We start from the raw sequence: 22,123 nt of genomic DNA, 5'->3' as shown, positions 1-22,123 counted from the left end.
CGAAAAGCGAAAGCTGGTTAGATATATTTTGCAGTGCGTACGTGGAGTGCAGTGATTCACATATTTTAGACCAAAACTGCTTCACCTAATCTTATACACTTTTTTACGAGATTGGCAAAAAGACAAGAGAATTGTCATACGCTCGTAAGCTCCAATGGCAGAGGCAGCAAAGAAAAAGGGGCACATAGTGATGGTGCCCTTCATGGCACAAGGGCACATCATACCATTCCTTGCACTAGCAAGGCAACTCGAACAAAGAACAAACTTCACCATCACCATAGCCAACACCCCGCTCAACATTCAATACCTCCGATCTGCCATTTCTTCTTCAAGTCGAATCCGTCTTGCTGAGCTACCCTTCAACGCTGCTCAACATGGTTTACCACCTAACATAGAGAACGCAGAGAAGCTACCTCTCACTCACGTAGTCAACCTCTTCCACTCCTCACTCAGCCTTGAGGCTCCCCTTCGCTCCCTTGTGTCACAGATCACACAAGAAGAGGGTCAACCTCCCCTTTGCACAATCTCTGACGTGTTCTTTGGCTGGATTAACCTCGTTGCAAAGAGCCTAGGCACTAGGAACCTAACCTTCACCACTTGTGGTGCTTATGGAACTTTGGCTTATGCCTCCATCTGGTCTAACCTCCCCCACAGGAAAACTGACTCTGATGAGTTTTGGGTTCCGGGGTTCCCCCGAAACTACAGATTTCACCGCACTCAGTTGCATAGATATATTAGAGCAGCTGATGGCACTGATGAGTGGTCAAGATTCTTCATTCCACGGCTTGCACTTTCTATGGAGTCTGATGGGTGGATTTGCAACACGGTTGAGGAGATAGAGCCTCTGGGGTTGCAGCTTCTGAGGAAGTATGTTGGAGTTCCTGTTTGGTGTGTTGGTCCTCTCTTGCCACCTGATGCACTCAAGGGTTCCAAACACCGTGCAGGAAAGGAACCTGGCATAGCTCTTGAAGCATGCATGGAGTGGCTGGACCTAAAGGATGAGAATTCCGTTCTGTACATTTGTTTTGGGTCGCAGAACACGATCAGTGCCTCACAAATGATGGCGTTGGCTGAGGGGTTGGAAGAGAGTGGGAAATCGTTTATTTGGGTCATTAGACCACCTTTTGGTTATGACATCAATGGAGAGTTCAGGGCAGAATGGTTGCCGAAAGGGTTTGAGGAGAGAATGAGGGACAGCAAAAGGGGCTTGTTGGTGCACAAATGGGGACCCCAGTTGGAGATTCTGTCACACAGATCCACAGGAATGTTTTTAAGCCATTGTGGATGGAACTCAGTGTTGGAGAGTCTCAGCTATGGGATGCCCATGATTGGGTGGTCACTGGCTGGAGAGCAAGCATACAATGTGAAGATGTTAGTCGAGGAAATGGGTGTGGCTGTGGAGCTCACTCGATCTGTTGAATCTGTCATTTCTGGGGAGCAAGTGAGGAAGGTCATAGAAATAGCTATGGACCAAGAAGGCAAGGGAAAGGAGATGAAGCAGAAGGCAAATGAGATTGCAGCTCGCATGAGAGAGGCCATAGCAGAGAATGGTCAAGAAAAAGGGTCTTCTGTGAGAGAAATGGATGATCTTCTTAGAAACATTTTATTATCCAAGGCTCTATGATTTGCTACATTTAGAATTTGAATAATGATGAAGTTGTTTGTGTAAGGATACTTTTCTAACTACTCCGATCTTTAAAATAAGGCTAAAGGCTCTGATAATGATGCTGTGAATATCACAACTCATTTTAATTGATGATTTGAAAACAATATATATGGTGAATGAATTTCCATATGTTAACCTTTTAGTTTAATAATTATAAATTGTATGGATGAATTTAATAATATATTTAACTCCTTCCTGTTTTATGTTCGGAATTGTGTCATCACCCCCCCCCCCCCTTCTCTGTTTGAAATGCAAATTCTCCATACAATTCTGTCTATCTAATTTTCTACGTCCTCCTTTGATTTTGCAGCAGAATTGGATAAAATTAAGCTTAAAAAAAGTGAAGAAACTATATTAATACATGTTTTTTTAACTAGAAAGTGTAAAAGTCAATTTTCTAACATTCAATCAAACAGGACTTACGTCAATAACTGATTTCAGCAAAATTTTCACTGCCGTATATTGGTTGTTTGATATTAATTTTGCATGAGTTTAATTTTTATACACTATTAATATTTAAAAAAATCCGTCCCAACTAATTAAAAATTATGTTAAGTATAGCTTTTAAGATAACTATTAGAAAAAGTTAATAAATATAAAAAGTGTAATTGAAAAACAATATAATAATCATTTACTGTCATCGCATTTAAATTATATTTATTTAGTATTTGCAAATAGCACCATTTATTCAAGTTTGATGTTACTTTAATATCTAAAATTACCCTTCATATCTTTCGGTGCATGTTTATATCCAAATAAGTATACATAAACTAAAAAAAACTGCTTCAATTATGATTATTTTTTTGTGAATAATTGCTATTGGTAATCTAATGTTGTCACCAAACATGATTTCTAAAATTCCACTCTAAACAATACCTTCTTTGTTTGTTTCTTTTTCCCCTCCAAATTCCTAAACCCATTTCTACTCATTATTTTCGGTCATTTGGAGAATGCTCAACGCCGGTGAGGTGTGAAGGATTTTCCAAACGGTTCCTATAAAGTAAATCTGTTGCCTATGATATGATACATAAGTAACTTAGACAACAAACTTACACATAAACAGAGATTTCACTACATTTTCTAAGCCATTTGTGTATTGAGTGGTCACCATGTGACCATCAAGATTAGTAGTCACGAATCCACCCAGGTTTGAAACAAAATTTACTGCTTCACTTCCGAGGCCTTTTTGATAGAGATTCTGTCTGTGCATCGCCCTGCAAAATTTTAGCGTATAAATAAACATTAATACACACACAAAAAAAAAAGGCACTCTAGTGTGATAAGTTATAGGTTAAACTAAAAAGGGAATTCTGATAAGAATATGAATATGTATGTAAATTGTTCTTAAATTAAAATATAAATTGTAATTTTATTGTAATATACAACAAAATACACTTAAATAAACATAAATTTTAATAGGATTATTATGGCGTGCTTCATAAATTAGTTATTAGAATGTTTTAAAAGCAAAAAATCCCACCACAGTCGCCTCGGAACACGAGTTACTGGCTCTTTCTTATGCCTGTGACCGGCTTCTGTGTTTTTATAATTTCAAACAAGAACAATCGTTGCCATACAAGATTTTTTGTTCAAAACAAAAAGTAATTTTTAAGAACAATAGACAAACAAAGACTCTGTATCCTGGTGGAAAACTAAAGTTGTATGGTTGATACCGTACTTTAGAAAACATTTATTCGCACTTTGGTATTTAGGTAATAGAAAACAACTTACAGGACACGAAAGTTGCTCACGAATGTAAGCCATTGATCGTAGCACAGCACCCAATGTGTCCTTGGACACCTGAAACTTAACTTCACACACACCAGAAGTTGACTCGGTATCTGGAAACTGAAAAACAGTTTAAAGAATTTTAACAATCTATAAGTTTGTCAAAGTACATGACCAAAAATCATAGTAAACATTTTCAAAAGACAGAAAGTGGGATTCCCATGCAATAACAATTGAGACAAGTAAGGAACATGCACCAACCCCCAATCCCCCAAAAAATAAGAAATAATACAATTGATGACACACTAGTTTTTGCTTTTGTTCTCTTATCTTTCCTGCTATTCTTTATGGGAAGAGGGACACACAAGACAGTGAGGGGAAAAGTATACAAAATAACAAACAAATGAACACTCTTTTATATAGACCTATGACCTATCAGTGAACAGGTCTTACATGATTTCCATGATAATTCACCCTAATCAAAGAAAAATGTTTGAAACATCCACATTGAACACAAGCATTACTCCCAAGTGTTCTTTGCATCAAAATATGGCCTCCAAGTCAGAAAGTCAATTCCTGTTCAGTCTTCAGATACAAAGGAATGATGCAAAGTACTTACATTATCCCTACGTATGTTCTTTATATTTTAAATTGACTTTGGTTACATCAATTATAGGATATTAAAGTCAAAATCAAGTCTAATGCCGTACCATGATATGGCAAGTTATGTGCCTCAACAGCACCATGTCATTTTATAAAGCTACATTATCAAAACATCCTGTTTGATACTTTCTTTAATAGCGAATGTGAATATCCTCATACTTAACAATTTCCCTGATAATCAATCTCATTGACCTTACCACCAGCCTCTGGAAAACAACAGACCAGTTCTGTTCATATGTTGTCAATTTAAATAAAATTAAAATTCTCTTCCTTAGTAACATAATCAATAGCATGTGCTCGTTAACCAAAACCTTACATTATAAATATCAATCAATATTAATATCTGCCCACCCCGAATTACGCCACTCAGGAAGAAGAGAAGTACTTTACCTATAAGGAATTAGCTTTTTCATTCTTGAAGGGTAGTTTCTAAAACTATTTACTTAAATGAGGTTGTTTTGCAACATTTTACATCTATAGGGTTGCTTTTTATAGTAGGGTTGTTTTTTATAGTGGCAATGGCTTGTAACAACCTAAGTGACATGTGTATGTTTTTTAAAATTTTTTTTGAACGAGGCGTTTTAACCGTACTAATGTCGCTACAGCCAATAAGATACTAACAAGATCTTTATCAACTGTAGCAACTTGTTAAATGATGTCACATGTAGAGTTCTTTTTTTTTTTTTTCTGGTTGCTAGGGGTCACAACACTATTATTTTTCTTTTTGGAAAATAAATAAGTAAATAAAAAAAAAGAAGGGGGGATGCTAAGGCCACTAGCAACCCCAATTTTTTTTAAAATAATAAAAATTACATAAAATTAAAGAAAAATTAAAAAAAGAAAATAATATATTTTTATAAAAAAAATTGGTATATTTGTTAAACAAATCTTTCACATTTTTTATTTTTTAAAATAAATTATCTTTATTTATCAGGCTTTTAAAAATAAATAAAAAACAAATCAGAAAAATAAATAAGTAAATAAGTAAATTTAAAAAGAGAGAGAGAGAGCAGGGGGTCGCTTGTCCACCAGCAACCCCCAAAATTATTTTTAAAAAAATATAAAAAGTAATAAAAAAGTTTACATAAAATTAAAGAAAAATTAAAAAAGGGAAAGTAATATATTTTATAAAAAAAAATACCTATATTTGTTAAACGAATCTTGCATACAATTTTTTTTTAAAACAAATTATCTTTATTTATCAGTTAAAAAAAAATTATATTAAAAAAAATAAATAAATAAAAAGAGGAGGGGGTTGCTATGGCCACCAGCAATCCCCAAAATTTTTTAACAAAATTAAAAAAGTAATAAAAATTACAAAAAGTACATAAAATTAAAGAAAAATTAAAAAAATGAAAGTAATATATTTCAAAATTTTTGGTATATTTGTTAAACAACTCTTGCACGTATATTTTTTTTTTAATTTTTTAAAATAAATTATCTTCATTTATCAGTTTTTTTTATAAAACCAGAATAATAAATAAAAAAATTAAAAAAATACAGGGGTTTCACGGGATATAGTGACTCTTTAAAAAAAATTAAAAACAAGATCTAACAACCAAAAAAAACATTAGCCTGATAGCGACTAAATATACTCACTATTGGCTTTAACGACCTCTACTGAATGACTTCATGGCTCGGAAAAAAAAAAAAAAAAAAAAAAAAGTCTACGTGTCACATGGGTCACTATGTGACCTAGCAAAATTGTATAAAACAATTCTAAAGGTGTAAATAATTACAAAAGAACCACATTTACATAAATAGTTTACAAAACTACCCTACAAGGGTAAAAAGCCTAAGGAATTTTAATCATGAAAGTGCAATGCAGCATTGATCTCTGGTTTTCTAGCACTAGAACTAAAGCATCAAACCATACAGTTTACGGACAAGGGATTATTTGAGAAAGATAAATCTATATGGAACAAAATCACACACCTTGAGATTTAATACGGCCAAAGTCCTAGTTGGTGAGGAAAGCTGATCACTGATGTTGACCATATGGTTAAACAATGGTTCCAAGGTAACTTTTGAGAGATTAAACTTAACCACTGATTCTGTTGACGGAATCCTGCTATAATCTTGCAACTGCATTTGAAATATTTTCAAAGGACTTAGGATCCTCACGTTGTTGTTATTTGTTAAAATGTTGCAAGAGGATAAAAAAAAGGATACCCTGCCACAGTTAAATGTTACAGAAGATATTTATACATGCAAATGGGCCAAGGTTATTTGAGTCTCAGAAGCTTTTCATGCAAAACCACATGTATCTAAACCTACTATAAACTAAATTATGAGTACAAACTACAAAGCATACCTTAAGATTGATAGCAGCCACTCGATTCCCTGGAGTTGAGTTCTTCTTCTCCATTACCCACGTCAATGATTTCAGACATGGATAACCAACCTACATGATAGAACCCATGGGACAAGTTTAATGCCATGCAGTCCAATAATCCCACAAATATATCACATATATGAGGGTTGGAGGGGAGGTTCTCTTTCACATACCATGTTTTCAGGTGGACCGTCATCTCGCTGAAGAGACACGGGGGTCATTTGTGGTAAATTTAGATCAGCAACTGATTGAACAGGAGTACCAGCATCATTAAGATTAAACCTGTTTGTCGTTTCATCATGTAATGGCCATAAAAGAGGGGTTGTAACTGTTGTTGAAGTGGGGGATTTTCTGTCATCATAAGCAATCCCACTGACTGGATGACTGGGTAGGGGAACTTTGGCAACACTTCTCTTCATGAAAGAAATCTTCTTTCCACCTTCTCTAAGAGCACTAATTGCAGCATCATAAGTTTCCACAGTTACCGCACCTTCTTCAGCATATTTGATAGCTTCCCAACAAAGATTGCCATACCGTGATGTCAAAGATTCATGCCCATGTGATTCACCAGCAAGTTCACCTGACCCAGTATTGCTTTTTGCATTTCTTGTCCACCGTTTTAAAATGTAATGAGATGGTAATGTAAGTACATTAGTCACAGTAAAAACAGTTAGAACATGTCTACATAGAACGCCTGAATACTCAAACATTTGGCAACTACAGTTAGCTCTCAACTCAGAAAGGTTTAATGTGACCATATAAGCCTTTTGGTCATCCTCAAATTTTGCAACCCTGAATATGCTGTTTGCTCCATCTTCTTCAATTCTGTTGGCAGTATAAGCAAAAGTTTCAACTAGCTCTTGTTGAAACTTTGCAAATATTTTTCGTGTATAGAGATTAGCAGCCTGCTTCTCCATGGGGGAAGGTGTCTTCAGAACAGGGGTGGTGCAAATTGTTTCATAATCTAATTCTAATTCTTTTTCAAACCAATACTCCAAAGCTCGTTCATACTGCCTAAAGAACATAGGTAATGTTGTCTGCTGGTTGACAAAACCATCAAAAAAAGAACCATCAAATCCTTTATTAGGAGTTATTACTGCAAAAAATGAATCACGAAAATATGCTGGAACCCATTGAGCACGAGCACTGTACAAGGACTGAAGCCAATCATTTCTTCCGAGTTCATATTTATTGATGATAGAACTCCAAGATGAATCAAACTCCTCGGTTGTTTCTGTCAGATTAATACAATTATAAAGTTCAATCTGAAAATTTGGATGCATGTTGCATACATGGGCCAACTTTTCCTGGCCTTCTCGCAAGACATGCCATTTGCATATACGGTGGCGTGTTTCAGGAAAAACTTGTGAAACTGCTGTCTGTATAGCTCTGTCTTGATCAGTAGTGATAGAGACAGGGTAACGGTCATTCATTGCTGTCAGGAATGTCTTAAAGAGCCATACAAAAGAAGCTTCAGAATCATCCAAAAGGATTGCACAACCAAACAAAATCATCTGACCATGATGGTTTACCCCAGTGAATGGAGCAAATGGCACTTTACATTGATTTATTCGGTATGTTGTGTCCAGAGTAACTGCATCACCAAAATGACAGTAAGCAGTCCTTGATCTTGCATCGGCCCAAAATACATTAGACATATGATTATCTTCATCAAGTTGTATTGCATAGAAGAAACCAGGGTTCTCAGCTTGCATTTTCTTTAAGTATTCCAGCAGGTTCTGAGCATCCCTCCCTAATGTCCTTTTTCGAGTAGGTAGCCTAACAGCATAATTCATCAATGTAGGAGTTTTAACCGGGTGAATTGTTTCAGCAGCAGCAGTAGCTGCAGGAATATTCCTCATCCCATGAATATTCTTAGTGGGAATTGCATTCCTATCCATAGAGACATACATCACACCAGTTGGAACAAGCCCCACTCCTTGGTAAGTTTCGGGCATGGTTTTTCCAACACTAGAAAAGTGCTTACCTGGCCTAGTGTTATGCAACTTACTAAGGCTTTCCATGGAATGGCTATGCTCCTTTACAAATTTTGTAACAACCCACTTATTTTGACCCATCTGCTCGATCCTTACCATTGCATTGCAACTTTCAGTAGGCTTTCTTTTCAAATCCGCCCTTCCACACATAAATTCCCGGTACATATTTGCCCCATCCGCTTTGGAACGACCATGCAGGCCAACTTTGTAGCTGAAACCCACTCGCCTGGCATACTCACTATAGAAAGTCTTTGCAGCATCTTCAGAATCAAACTCCATACCCACATATGGCTCAGAGACCCCAACTTCAACATGAGAACCAGAGTTTTCAGCATTATTAACTCCACCTTCACTAGGCTCAGTATCCCCATCATCTGTCATAGCTTGATGGTTACTTCCTTCTCCCATGTTTTAAAACAATTTATACTGCTAAATCATCGAGCACCTATTTCATAAGTACTTGTACGTGGCAAGAGTTGCAGGCTTTAATCCTACCAATTATAAAGCAGCATTAACTTAAATGCCGAGAAGCAGCAAGTAAACCCAAAATTAAACAATGCAGCATTTCACCTAAAATATCCTGAACAATGGAGTGTAGCAAAACAATGAAAAGAAACGGGGAGGGGGGAGTGAGCTTCTTCAGAATAAAAGAAAATTGCCATTTACCAAGTTAAGGTTTTACGTAGTGACATGAAAACAACCCTGTCCCATAAAAAACGAATCTTATTTAAAGAGCTACGATAACCATTCAAAATTCACAGGTATTAGAAATTTTATATGGCCAAAAACAGTGCTAATGGAACAAAAGTTCAATGTCAAATAGGTTTAAGCTAAACATTTTAACTACAACAGAAAATTTTAACAATCAATTAACTATCAGAATTTTAAATTCTGATTCAACCTAAAATCGCATCCCTGAAGACGAAGTAACCAATAGAAGTTGCAAAATTTCAGTAAAATTCACAAAACTTGATAAAAAAAATCGACAAAACCGGTAACAGTCACGTGATTGATTTTACAAATTAAACGATTAATTGGAAGTCTTAACTTACAGCGATGAAAACTATGTGTTGCGAAAATAAAGCCAGTAAATTAATTTCAGTCTTCCGAATCGGGGGTTGAGGAATCGCAGTAACGCGTGAACGGTTAGTGAACAAAACGACCGTGTTTAGGAGAGAGTTAGGGTTTGTGGTTGTGCAGCTCCGGGAGGTTGCAGAGTCGGAGGAGGAGGAGGAAGCGTGAGAGTGAGTGGGTGTGGTGTTGCATAGGTTTGATAAGAATACGCACGTGATAGACACCGTTTGATCTACATCGGACGGCTATTATTAGCTTAGATCGAAATACATTTAAAATGGAAAGTTCATTCAGTTTTGTTTCTTTTGTGGTGGGATTTATCGGGTGCACTGTGCACCATCCATCCATGTAACATTTACAACCCTACATCTTAATATCGATCACTAATCACTATGAATAAACCATCCATTATCATTTAGAAATTTAATAAGTACTATCATTTTCTCTCCAACTCTTAAAATTACATAAATACTTAAAAGTATAAAATATCTACTAATTTGCTATCTATATTTTTCTCTTTTTTATAATTACCTTTCGTTATTTATGCTTTGAGTTAATTACTTATACATTGTCAGTGTAAATTTTTTTTACACTTACAACAAATTATATCTTTTAATTATGTCATGTCACTGTTAAAGTAAATATGTTTATAGTGACATGACACAATTAAAATATATAATTGGTTGTCAGTGTAAAAATTTTTTACACTGACAATGTATAGGTGATTAACTCTCATATTTTTATCCTTTTATTGGAGTAAGTATGTTATTAGTGTGTTTTATACATTCTTAAATTCAGTTTATCATTAGTGTGTTTGATAAATTCTTTAAAAAATAAGTCTATAATTTTTTCAAGATTCGTGATTATTAAGAATAATCTAAATATAATTTTGTTTAGAAATATTTATATATGTTATTTTAGAATTAAAAGTATTTATGTGTCAAAAAAAAATTACTACATTAACTTAGTAGATAAAAATAATATAATATTTTCATTGTAATAAAAAAAAATTAACTAAAAATTATTATTTCTCTTGAGAATAGTTTTTGTAGAAAATTTATATAAAAAATTAAACCATATTTTCTAGAAATATTATTTTTAAATAATAAATAAAGCATAAAAATAATATTTTTAATTTTAAATAAGTGTCTAATAAACTACAAATTTCTTATGCACCAAACAATGTGCAAAACTAGTTATACACAAGTTCACAATAACCATAATCAATTGATTTTATCTTATTCTTAAAATTCAATCTATTTATTTATTTTTTTAAATATTTATTTTTATGTTTTATCTTTTAAATTTTAGTTAATTTAATTTTTTTAGAATAATAATTATTTTTAATTTTGAAACATAATTTTGAATTATTTTTTTGACTAATTTAAAACTTAAAATTTGTCTTATTTAATTCATTTACATGAAAACTAGAATTAACAAACTAATTTCAGATTATTTTGTAGTTGCTTGTATAATATATTTTTGACATAATTTACACTATATTTATTGGCATAAAAAAATTTGTGCTTCCGTGTATATTTTTAAAATAATATAAAAGTAAGTTGTTAATAATAAGTTTTTGAATAGGTATTATAAATATTATTTTTGAAAAAATGGTAGAGAAATAGAGAGTAGTTTGAGACTTTTAAAGGTGTAGTTTGAGAAGTAATTATAGAGATAAAGTTATTTATTATAAAAAAGTGTATATCCAATGGGTATAATCCACTTTATTATATATATATATATATATATATATATATATATATGAGAGTGGTTATAAGTACACCAGTGTAACTTTTACTAAGTATTATTTTGTAAATCTAACTGCTAGATTAAAAGTTCATATCTCTTAGATTATATATATATATATATATATATATATATATATATAATTTTATATTAATCCAAGATAATTTGATATTTTATTCTTATAAAACAAAATTTACTTAATATATTCATTTCAAAATACACTAAAATATGAACACTTTGATTACTTTCAAGTTGTTGTTCAATTTTAACAAAATTTGATATACACGTATAAAGTGATATGAACTTTCAATCTAACAGTTGGATTTACAAAATTCACATTTAATATAAAGTTATTGAGCGGTGTAATATACTTAGTAAAAGTTACACTGATGTAATTATAACCCCTCTCATATATATATATATATATATATATATATATATATATATATATATATATATATGAGTTAATCATCTATACACTGCCAGTGTAAAGTTTTTTACATTGGCAACCAATGATATCTTTTAAAATTGCTTATTTTATTATTATTTCATTAAATAAGCAACTGACATGATACTATTAAAAGATATGGTTAATTGTCAATGTAAATTTTTTTTTACACTAAAAATATATAGGTGATTAACTATATATATATATATATATATATATATATATATACAACAATTTGGTATGTGAAATGCTAAAATACCGACAAAAAAAGCGATATCAACTATGCATTCCATAAATTATTTAACATTCATACACCATAAAATTTTCAAGACAATTAATTGTCGCTTAAAATTTGGACTGATATCAATTAATTAATAATCTATATTTATAACTACAATAAAGCGAATTAAATTTTTTTGATATACACAGTTTTTTATCCTATTTTACTTTTATAATTATTTTTTTTATAAATTACAATTTTTTAATTTTTTTTCTATAAATTTCTCTCTATAATTACCTATATATTTAATAATCACTAACTATTATATAATTTTTATTATTTAGTTTTTTTTTAATAACGGAGACACACAAATATCTCTTGTATGTTAGTTTAATATAAATATAATGAATATGGTGAAGATGAGATTAATTCGTGTAGGAAAATTTACATTTTTTTTGTCTTTATATAAACATGATTTAGTCAGAGTCCTAAAAAAATAACTAAATAATAATTTGTGCTTTGGGACATGTTTCATTGCCAAATATATTATTTTAACACCCTCAAATATTTATTTAATTCACAAAGGTGAACAAATTATCTAAAACCGTACTAAATATAAATTATCGTGATACATAAAATAATATTTTTTTATGAAAGCATGTTGGAAAATTTACACTTAATTCATGAAGATAAACAAAACACCTAAAATCATATATATTAGCATATAAAGTTATTAAAGTAAAATTGTACGTTTTTTAATTCACTGGCATAATAATTTTAGTACGAATATATTTTCCTTGCTTTCTATTTTATGATTTAAATAATTTATGTAATCTTTTATTCATCTAACATAGAACGTATGATGAAACACAACAAATGAAAATGAATATTGTTCATAAAATATGAAGAGAAATTTAGACCGAATTCGTGAGAGGAATATTTTGTCCCAAATCACCTTAAAATCACGAACCACTTGGAAAAATATACTTTATCATAATTTTAGAAAATTTTAATTATTTTTATAAAAATTTTAATATAAATTTTTTTCTCTCTTAGTATTTTTTTTTACTTAACTAATTTAATAAAAGTTTTATATTTAATTGGAATTTATTTTTCTTTTACGCAACTAATTTATAAAATAAGATTCAATTAAAGTTTTATTTCAATTTTTTACACGAGGTAATATTGTAGATAATTCAATATTCCTCGCTCTCTTAATTATACGCAATAAAATTTACATGTCAATTGATTTAGATAGTATACAATTTCAAAATTATTTCATTTTAATATATAATATAATATTTAATGCTTGAACTTTTGTTTTCAATACTATTACAAAATCTACATAAGGTGTCTCCCGATTTTCAATGCATCAATTTTCAATGATAATTTAAATTCATTATTTTATTAATGTTAACCAAGATGTATCCATCGTTAGGGCAATACTTACATTACTTGTGGATAAACTCTATATTTTTTGCCCCTCATGTATTCTATTTGTATTGCAACAATACTTACATTCCTGGATGCATCGAAGAGCATGCATGGCAATATATTACGTACTACACAGCCTTTGCCTTTGCCTTTTTTTTTTTTTTTTTTTTTTTTTTTTCCTTCTTTTCTGGAGTATCCAGGCCGGTAGCAGTAACTAATCTTCTCGTTACATTAGAAGCACCTCAAAGGGTGGGATAACTAGCCCTAAAATTTAACGCGACTATATACACAAGACAGAATTCAAACTTTGACTTTACTTAAACATATATGGATCAACCCTTACCGCTGAACCAAACGCTTGAATTACAACTTGGCCTTAAGTACTCCTCAAACATGCATATATATTACTCCTTTTATATATATAATCTCACATTATTGTGTGCAAAGGAAAATAGTGTGTGAAGAACAAAAACAAGACTCATCTTATTCATTATAATTCTGTGCATATCTAAGAGTGAACATGAAGATGAAGATGAAGATGATGGTAATAAATAAGAATGTGGAAGCAGTGGATGAAGTTAAAGAGAAATAACATCAGTGAAGGGAAGCTCGGTGGGATCAAGCTGGGTTTTGTCCATAAGATTGTTGGAGAGGGTCATGAGACTCCGAATGGGCAAGATGGCCTTAGGGTTAACATCATGCATGGTCCTGGCGAACAAGCACCTGCAAGCTTCACTCGCAGCGTCAAAAAGCTCAACGTCCCTGTTATTAGGGCCCAACAAGCAGTGCCCTAGAATCCTGATAACCGGTTGCAGCAACTCCCACGGCAGAGGAACCCTCCCCTCCACCTCCTTCTCACCACCTTCCGTCTTTCTATACATCTCACCGTCCTGTCCCGCCCACGTCCTGCAGAACTTGCAGAACTCGATCTTCGAGGCCACCGGCATCTGCCAGATTTTCGCGTAGAACAGCTCAAGCGCCACGCCCACGATGCGGGCGCGCCGCGTCGACCTCACGGTGCCATGGGGCTCCAGGGCGGGGGACACCACTGCCACCTCGGGGGTGCCGCTTTTGTTCGGGGCGCCTTTCGCGTCGTGGTAGATGCTGGGGCTTGTGAGGTCGGGGATGGTGACGGAGAGCGGTTGGCCGCCGCGTGAGGTTGTTTCGTGCGCGTAGAGGGCCAGGAGGACCGCCTCGAAGCCGGCCTGGGGCTTCCGGTCGGCCACGCGGGAGAGGTAGACGCCGCCGATGACGGGGAGGAAGCGGAGCACCAGGAGCTGGAGGTCGGCGACGCCCGACTGGAAGGTGTCGTAGAGCCAGCGGCAGAGGTTGTTGTCGCCGGCGCCGGAGTTAGGGTTCCGGAGGAGCGTGGAGATTTGGGAGTAGATTTCGGGGTTGGTTAGGAGGGTGGAGGGGGTGGTTCTGGCGAGGGAGGGCACGATGGCAGAGAGTGAATCGATCGCTCTGACGCTCGCTTCGTCGCCGGACATGGTGTTTCACAATTCACAGATTCAATTTCAGAGACCCTTTCTCTCTCTCTTCTTGTGTGTGGAAAATGAAATCAGAACGGAAGGAGCGGAAAATTAGGAAAATTATTCATTTTTCAAACCCGCATATGCCTCATGCAGATGCTATATCGTTGTTTCCTTTGAATGAATACATGAGATCATATTCATACATAAAATAAGTCAAAGATACGAATTAATTAAAAATTTGTTATCATTCATAATAATAGGTTCGTATATATGCACGATGTACCGGATAATATAAATTATAATATTTAATATATTGTAAATAAAATTTAATTATTTCAAATGAACCATCGTTAACTTAATGGTCGTCAAAGCTCGAACATAATGGAGTGCTAATAAAAATAAATTGTTTAATACTCACCCTTCAATTATAGATTCATATATTACATCAGTGATCAGACACAAAAGTTACTTAGGTTCGATTAATTTGTTAAACTTTTTGGTATTAAATACGAGAAATATAAGTTTTTCACATTTAATTTATAAAAACTATCGGTGAAATATTTTATATCATTATAATTGTTAAGTATCACAATTTTTATATTCTTTAATAATTATTTATAATTGTTGACACTTGATATAAAGAGTAATTATTTTGATCTTTGATATTAAAAAATAAAAATAGAACCTATTCTTCATTTAATGATAAAAGAAAAAAAGAAATGTATACATCAAAATTATATAAAAAAGATTAAAAAAAACTTTATTTTTATATTATATTTTTTAGAAATTATTTTTTTATTTAATAAATAATGAGAAATTTTGTTATATCAAGTGCAAAATACTCAATTTACAAAAATAGCACCGCAACATTATTCTTGTTGTATAATTATACCATCGTCATCATAATTTTTATCACCATTATTGAGTATCATTTATATTCACAATTATTTTATTTTTACTAACATTTTATTTTTACTAACATGTTTAATATTATCGTCATCATCATTATAACTATTATCATTGTTAGTATTGTTACAACCATCACTATTATAATTATTATAATTGTTATTATTGTTATAATCATCATCGTTATATTCTTTATTTAGTGTTATCTTTCGTTTTAAATAGATATTATTAGAGTAATATAATTTTTTTTAATAAATTAAATTAAATATTTTAAAAATTACTTTACACTATCTATATATAGATTTTATTCTCCTCTAAAAATTGAGGGATGAAATCATGTAATGAAAAAAAAAAAAACAGAATTGAGGGATGAAATTAAATAATGAAAAAAAAATATAGCTTTATTATTATTATTATTATTTTTGTGTTGAATTGTCCTGCAAAGCTAGCGAGAAGGTTGTTGGCATATTCTGTACCCAAGCTGTGGATCTCACACTCATTCTTTGTCGTCGCAACACAAACCCTAATTGCTATTCTTATCCCAATCCTCTGCTTCTGCTTCTGCTTCTCAAGGTATTTTTCAATTTCTCTCTCTCTCTCTCTCTCGCATTCCTTCTAATTTCCTCCTCTTTTCCTTTTAATCACCTCAAACTTCACTCATTCTCATTTTTCTGCGATTCTTTTGGCAAATTTAGGATTCCTCTACCCTTCATTTGTTCACCGATTGTTTCTCAGCTTAGGGTTAACTTTAGGGTTTCGCTCTTTCCCGATTTGTTATTTTCCTCGGCTTCGGTTTGTTACGTTTCGGGGGTTTGAGCTTTCAACCCTTTTGATTCGTAAAGTAGGATCCATATTTTTTATGGCATTTGAGTGCCCAAAGAGTACAGAGGTTTCGCAAAATTTGGTACGCTTTGTAGCAAATCCAGGCATAGGCATAGTTGAACAAAATCACCTTAGTTCCAAATCCCTCACCGAAGGAATAGCAACCTCAAATCTTGTTCCAGATACCAAACCTGAATCTGGGAAGGGTGTGAAGTTAAAGGGAGCATCCAAGATTAATTCCAAGAAAGGAATCAAAGCCTCGGCCAAAGCATTGAACCAATCATCAATTCCTGGTGATGTGAATTTTGATTGTGGTTTGTCCATCACTGACCTACCTGTGACGTTGATATCTGAGATTCTCAATTGCCTTGACCCCAAAGATCTAGGCGTTGTTTCGTGTGTCTCCACGATTTTCCAGGGAGTTGCGTCCGAGCACCATGCTTGGAAGCAATTCTATTGTGAAAGGTGGGGGCTTCCAACAGCTTCCTTGCCTGTGGATTCAGGTGTTGAGGATGATAAGTCATGGAAGGAACTTTTTGTGGAAAGGGAGTTTAGGAGTAAGACTTTTATGGGACGGTATAGTATTGATGTCTTGTATGGCCACACTGAAGCAGTTCGGACTGTTTTCCTATTGGCTTCTGCGAAGCTCATATTTACCTCTGGGTATGACTCTGTTGTGAGGATGTGGGACATGGAGAATGGGTTGTCAATTGCATCGTCACGGCCCCTTGGCTGCACCATTCGTGCCGTTGCAGCAGATAGAAAACTGTTGGTTGCTGGCGGTACTGATGGATTTATTCATTGCTGGAGGGCTGTTGAAGGACTGCCTCACCTGTTTGAGCTTAGAGCCTCACAAAACCAGAATAGTGAGGTTCGACTTTGGGGACATGAAGGCCCGATAACTTCACTTGCTTTAGATTTGACAAGGATTTACAGTGGTTCATGGGACACCACTGTTCGAGTGTGGGACCGTAATTCAATGAAGTGTACTGCAGTGATGAGGCACAGCGACTGGGTCTGGGCGCTTGTCCCTCATGATACTACTGTTGCCAGCACATCAGGTTCAGATGTGTATGTTTGGGATACTAATAGTGGGGCTTTGATGACCATTGTTCACAATGCTCATGTTGGTAATACTTATGCTTTGGCACGGAGCCATACAGGGGACTTCCTTTTCACTGGAGGTGAAGATGGTGCAATTCACATGTATGAGATTGTAAATGATGGTTATGAGTCTAAATCTTGGCATGTTGCTGCTTGGGTTCCTCACTCAGCTGCTGTGTATTCCCTTGCCTTTGAGTTTCCATGGCTTGTTTCAGCATCAAGTGATGGCAAGTTGGCTCTAATTGATGTGAGAAAGCTGCTGAGGACTAGCAGGCGAGCTCTAGGGAAGAGAGTTTCGAAGGTAAAGCGTTTGGGTGGAGACACGGTTGAGCCTCCTCAGAGGATGTTGCATGGATTTAAGAGCAATCTTTTCTCCGTGGATATAGGAGCTGATCGAATTGTCTGTGGAGGTGAAGAAGGTGTTGTTAGGGTCTGGAATTTCACAGAAGCCTTGGAAATTGAGCGAAGAGTCCGAGCATTAAGAGGTATACGATTGGAGAACAGAATGAGGCGGCGAAAGCTCCAAACGGAGCTGAGTAATAAAAGTGGTCGGAGTGAGCAATGCTCAGTTGCAGCTAAGAAGAATTCTGTTACATGTATTTGGCCCAATAAACGGGGGATGAGCGGAAAGCTTAAAGCATAGTGACTGAGGAGGCCATCTAATATTTGCTTTTATGCACCAACTGCCAATCTATTTTTTTCTTCTCATTTTACAAAATTGATGTATACCATTTTTAGTTTCAAGCAGCGAAACTGACCGATTTAAGTTTCTCTCTGCACATTATGATATTATTAGTGTCTGTAGGTAGTGGTCAGATCAGACTACTTGCATGTACATCTCAAATGGTACGATTCTGAAATGATAGTGTTTCTTTCTGATTCTGACTTCTGAGATTTGTTTTTACACAAGTTATTTCTACTAGAATTGTTTGATAACTCGAATCGACCATCGATTTTATTAGATTCAGAATGCTTTGTCATGATAGAATGCTAGAGTGGGCTCAACGACTCAGAGTTCTATGAAACTAATAGACGAAAAAAGTTTATGGCACTCGGTCTTTACGTTCTTGGATGATGAGCTTGTACTTAGATGCACTTGTTACTCTCCGAATCAATTTGTTGAGTTTAATATTTTCAATCTTTTGCCATTGCATATCGTGTCAAGCATGACGACGTAGATGTGTGCATCAAAACCATCAATCATCTTCGGAAAGAAAGTTATACAATAACGAAGGACGAAAGAAATGCAATTGTATCTCCAATTTTTGTTTTGCATGGGGTAGTGTCTTTTTTATTTATTTTTTATTTTTATATATACATTCATAGAGTAGTGTCTGCGATTGGCGCATCATATTTATCAAAATGACACTAGTTGTGAGCACATCTACTGTTCAATCTACATAGAAATCTCCGTTCTACAAAGGAAGGACTATAAACTAGCGTTTATTAATAATAACTGAAATCGGTTAAGTTTATCACCCGAGGTCAGATCAACTTCAGATTATTTGTAGTTGAAAATACTATCTTTTAATTTATTTTGAAAGTGCTATGGAACTGATTGAATACATATATTTTAAAAACACTGAAGAAAAATAAAAAAATTGAAATATACTTTTCAATAAATTAAAATTAGTTTATATGTATTAGTTAATATTTTTTAGAAAAGCTAATATGAAAAAACTTCAAATTATTTAGTTTATGAAGAAATTTATTTTATTTTTTCTTAATATTTTTCTTGAAATGCTTTGAAAAAAGTTTATCTAAATAGAACTTTTGACTTTTTTATTTCCTGTTGTTTTAACCTTCTGTAAATAAATATAAATTTTTCTTATGAAGGTTGTTGAGAAACACGAAAAATGTGACATGTTACATAAAGGAGGGTGGTGAGTACATACTTGTCCAATGACAGCACAGTAGGTAATGAACGAAGTTGTTTTCCTTCCTCTATGATCAAATGGGAAAGCTTAAAAAAAATATCAACTGTTTATTTGAAACTATCTCAAGTAATTATTGTTGCACCAGAAAATATGATCAATGCTACAGTCAAAATACCTTGTAAGTTATAACTCTAGACTGATATAATCGTGGAAACTGAAAACTATTCGTTTTCTCCCATTTTGGAGCAAATAAACAAGTTCCCTTACTCCTTACTTGAATGGTTTAGCTGTAACACCGTCGTTATAGCATATCAAATCCATTCTTACATAGAAGGTCAAAGCAATTTGAGTGACCAAAGGGAAACAGTGGGAAATCAATATGAGAAGAAGGGTTGTTGTCGTTCATCATCTTCCTGCAGTTGTTTTGCTATTGAGCATTCTCAGCATAGTTCATGGGCACTACGCAGACACACCGTCTACCACTGCTAATGTGGAGAATGGCTCACATGTATCGGCATTGTATGTGTTAGGGGATTCCTCAGTTGATTGTGGAGACAACACTCTGTTCTTCCCCCTGCTTCACGGTCGTTTCTCTTTGTACCCATGTAACGGCTCTGATGCCACCCTTCTTCCTCAACTTCTTGGTACTTCTCTGTCTTTCTTTTTCCTGATCATTTTCACTCTGCATTTGTGGTTCAAGGAAATTGGCTGACGCAGATGAAATCCCACATGCAGGACACGCAATAAGTTATAAGTCGGAACCATTACACTTGTGACAGGATAAAATAAACCCTCTTTTAATGATTCTAAAAATTTTACACATGTCCTATGGTGGTGAATGAAAGCACATTTCCTTTTCTTTTTTCTGCACAATGTGATCTGAATTAATGTATGAAGATAGCAGTCCATTTGTTGGAGCAATTTATCCCAGAATCATGATCTATAATCTCTAGTTAAGCAAGTTTTCCTCTGGTTTCTACTAAAATTCGCAGTCTGTAGTTTCTCGTCTTATGCACTAAACCTGGGAACTTGATATTACATAGCCTTGAAAATTGAGGAGTACAAATTAGCTGCTACTTCTGCAGAAACTTTTAAATATTGACTTATAACTTGATTTAAACCAGTCTTGCACTAATTGATGTGATGGAATCATTCTGTTGCAGCTGAGAAGATTGGATGGACATCAATCCGGCCATTTTATGGACAAAATGGATCTCTGGAGGAGGTTATTGATGGTCTCAATTTTGGGTCAACACAAGCTACAATCATGAACCAGGGAAGCTATAGCCACCAGTCTCTTAACCAACAACTACGCCAAGTTTCAGAGACCATGCAGCTGTTGCAACTGCAGCTGGGCGAGGACACTGCTCTCCAATTTGCAAAATCCTCCATCTTTTTCCTCTCCTTTGGCAAAGAAGATTACATTGATCTATTCCTCAACAACTCTTCCAAACAAATGTTGCAGAACGGTACCAGATATTTTGCTACCATTTTGGTCAACCAAATGGCAAATGCTGCAAGGTATCTTTATGATGCAAATGCGAGGAAAATCATATTTTTGGGAATCCTGCCTTTGGGATGCACGCCTCGCTTGGCCTGGGAGCTGAATGGTACATTAGCCAGAGACTATAATGGAAATGGTTGCGTGGAACATGTCAATGACTTGGTCTCTGAATACAATAGATTGCTAGATGAACAAATAGCCAAACTTAATACAGAATTTTCTGATGCTCAGATGGTGTTCTGTGATGTTTACAATGGAACAATGGAGATTATCAACCAACCAAGGCTTTATGGTATGTTTTTTCTCCCTTGATAACTTCACATTGAAGATATATACTAAAATGGCAAAAGATGCAAAATTGTAATGCCAGAATACAAAATCAATCAGGGGGAAGGTCTAGCTAACAGAATCTGAGATATTCTTTGCTGAATGTTGAGTATCTTAAAGCATTTGAAATCTCTTTGGGGTTCTAAGAAATTATATCAAGTGTTCTTTCATGTACAGGTTTTGAAGACGTGAAGAGTGCATGTTGCGGACTTGGTTTGAATGGTGCCATGATAGGGTGCATCTCCATGGACATGGCCTGTAACCAAGCTTCAACTCGTGTATGGTGGGATTTGTTTAACCCTACTCAAGCAGTCAACAAAATCCTAGCTGATGCAGCCTGGTCTGGGCAACCAATACCTGATCTTTGCCGTCCTATCACCATTTATGAATTGGTTAACATGAAAGTCTAGCATTTCCTGTTGCTCCACCATCCCTGTAGCTTTCATGTCATAAAACTTGCATTACCTAAAACTCTCTCAAATGTACCAAGTTTCATAAATAAAAGTTTCAGATCAATTTGTAGTAGTTAATTTTTGCAATAACTCAATGCCGTACAGAGAGAAACAGGTCACTGCTGAAACCATTTCTTTATTAGAAACCAACATCACAAAATGGGTTTTGGTGCTGGCATCATTTGTCTTTGTCCTCTGGAGCATGTATTAACAATATTATAAGAACATGAAAAAGATACCATGTGTGCAACTTTACTAAAGAAAATGTAAAATATTATACTCACGGAGGGAGCAAAGTGGCAAACCCTAATTCAAAGATATTGATCCGAAATCCTAACTCAC

At 34.3% G+C, this 22,123-nt stretch overlaps 5 protein-coding genes across 5 annotated transcripts; 3 read left to right on the top strand and 2 right to left on the bottom strand.

The window, feature by feature from the left end:
• LOC109817818 (UDP-glycosyltransferase 92A1) lies at positions 1-1,869 on the top strand. The gene has a single exon (XM_020383159.3). It carries the CDS (start codon positions 155-157, stop codon positions 1,622-1,624), a length of 1,470 nt encoding a protein of 489 aa, XP_020238748.2. The 5' UTR covers positions 1-154; the 3' UTR covers positions 1,625-1,869.
• A 568-nt stretch (positions 1,870-2,437) lies between these two features.
• Positions 2,438-9,756, bottom strand: LOC109792443 (protein FAR1-RELATED SEQUENCE 3). Its single transcript, XM_020351860.3, has 6 exons — positions 9,442-9,756; positions 6,566-8,880; positions 6,372-6,461; positions 5,993-6,142; positions 3,398-3,514; positions 2,438-2,880 (listed from the first exon to the last, which is right to left on the bottom strand). The coding sequence occupies exons 2-6, from the start codon at positions 8,795-8,797 to the stop codon at positions 2,836-2,838; spliced, it is 2,634 nt and encodes an 877-aa protein (XP_020207449.1). The 5' UTR covers positions 8,798-8,880; positions 9,442-9,756; the 3' UTR covers positions 2,438-2,835.
• Positions 9,757-13,690: 3,934 nt separating this feature from the next.
• LOC109795447 (hyccin) lies at positions 13,691-14,969 on the bottom strand. Its single transcript, XM_020354951.3, has one exon. The coding sequence runs from the start codon at positions 14,802-14,804 to the stop codon at positions 13,893-13,895; it is 912 nt and encodes a 303-aa protein (XP_020210540.1). The 5' UTR covers positions 14,805-14,969; the 3' UTR covers positions 13,691-13,892.
• A 1,150-nt stretch (positions 14,970-16,119) lies between these two features.
• On the top strand, positions 16,120-18,506 carry FBX2 (F-box protein 2). The gene is made up of 2 exons (XM_020371198.3): positions 16,120-16,268; positions 16,391-18,506. Exon 2 carries the CDS (start codon positions 16,555-16,557, stop codon positions 18,262-18,264), a length of 1,710 nt encoding a protein of 569 aa, XP_020226787.1. The 5' UTR covers positions 16,120-16,268; positions 16,391-16,554; the 3' UTR covers positions 18,265-18,506.
• Positions 18,507-19,877: 1,371 nt separating this feature from the next.
• Positions 19,878-21,854, top strand: LOC109808305 (GDSL esterase/lipase At1g71250). Its single transcript, XM_020371240.3, has 3 exons — positions 19,878-20,142; positions 20,662-21,294; positions 21,507-21,854. Exons 1-3 carry the CDS (start codon positions 19,878-19,880, stop codon positions 21,737-21,739), a joined length of 1,131 nt encoding a protein of 376 aa, XP_020226829.1. The 3' UTR covers positions 21,740-21,854.
• Positions 21,855-22,123: the final 269 nt, after the last annotated feature.

The sequence above is a fragment of the Cajanus cajan genome, chromosome 9 (genome assembly GCF_000230855.2).
Source record: "Cajanus cajan strain Asha chromosome 9, NIPB_CcT2T_4, whole genome shotgun sequence".
Taxonomy (NCBI): Eukaryota; Viridiplantae; Streptophyta; class Magnoliopsida; order Fabales; family Fabaceae; genus Cajanus; species Cajanus cajan.
Note: the sequence above shows the minus strand (reverse complement) of the source record. Positions and strands in the feature narration are given on the sequence as shown.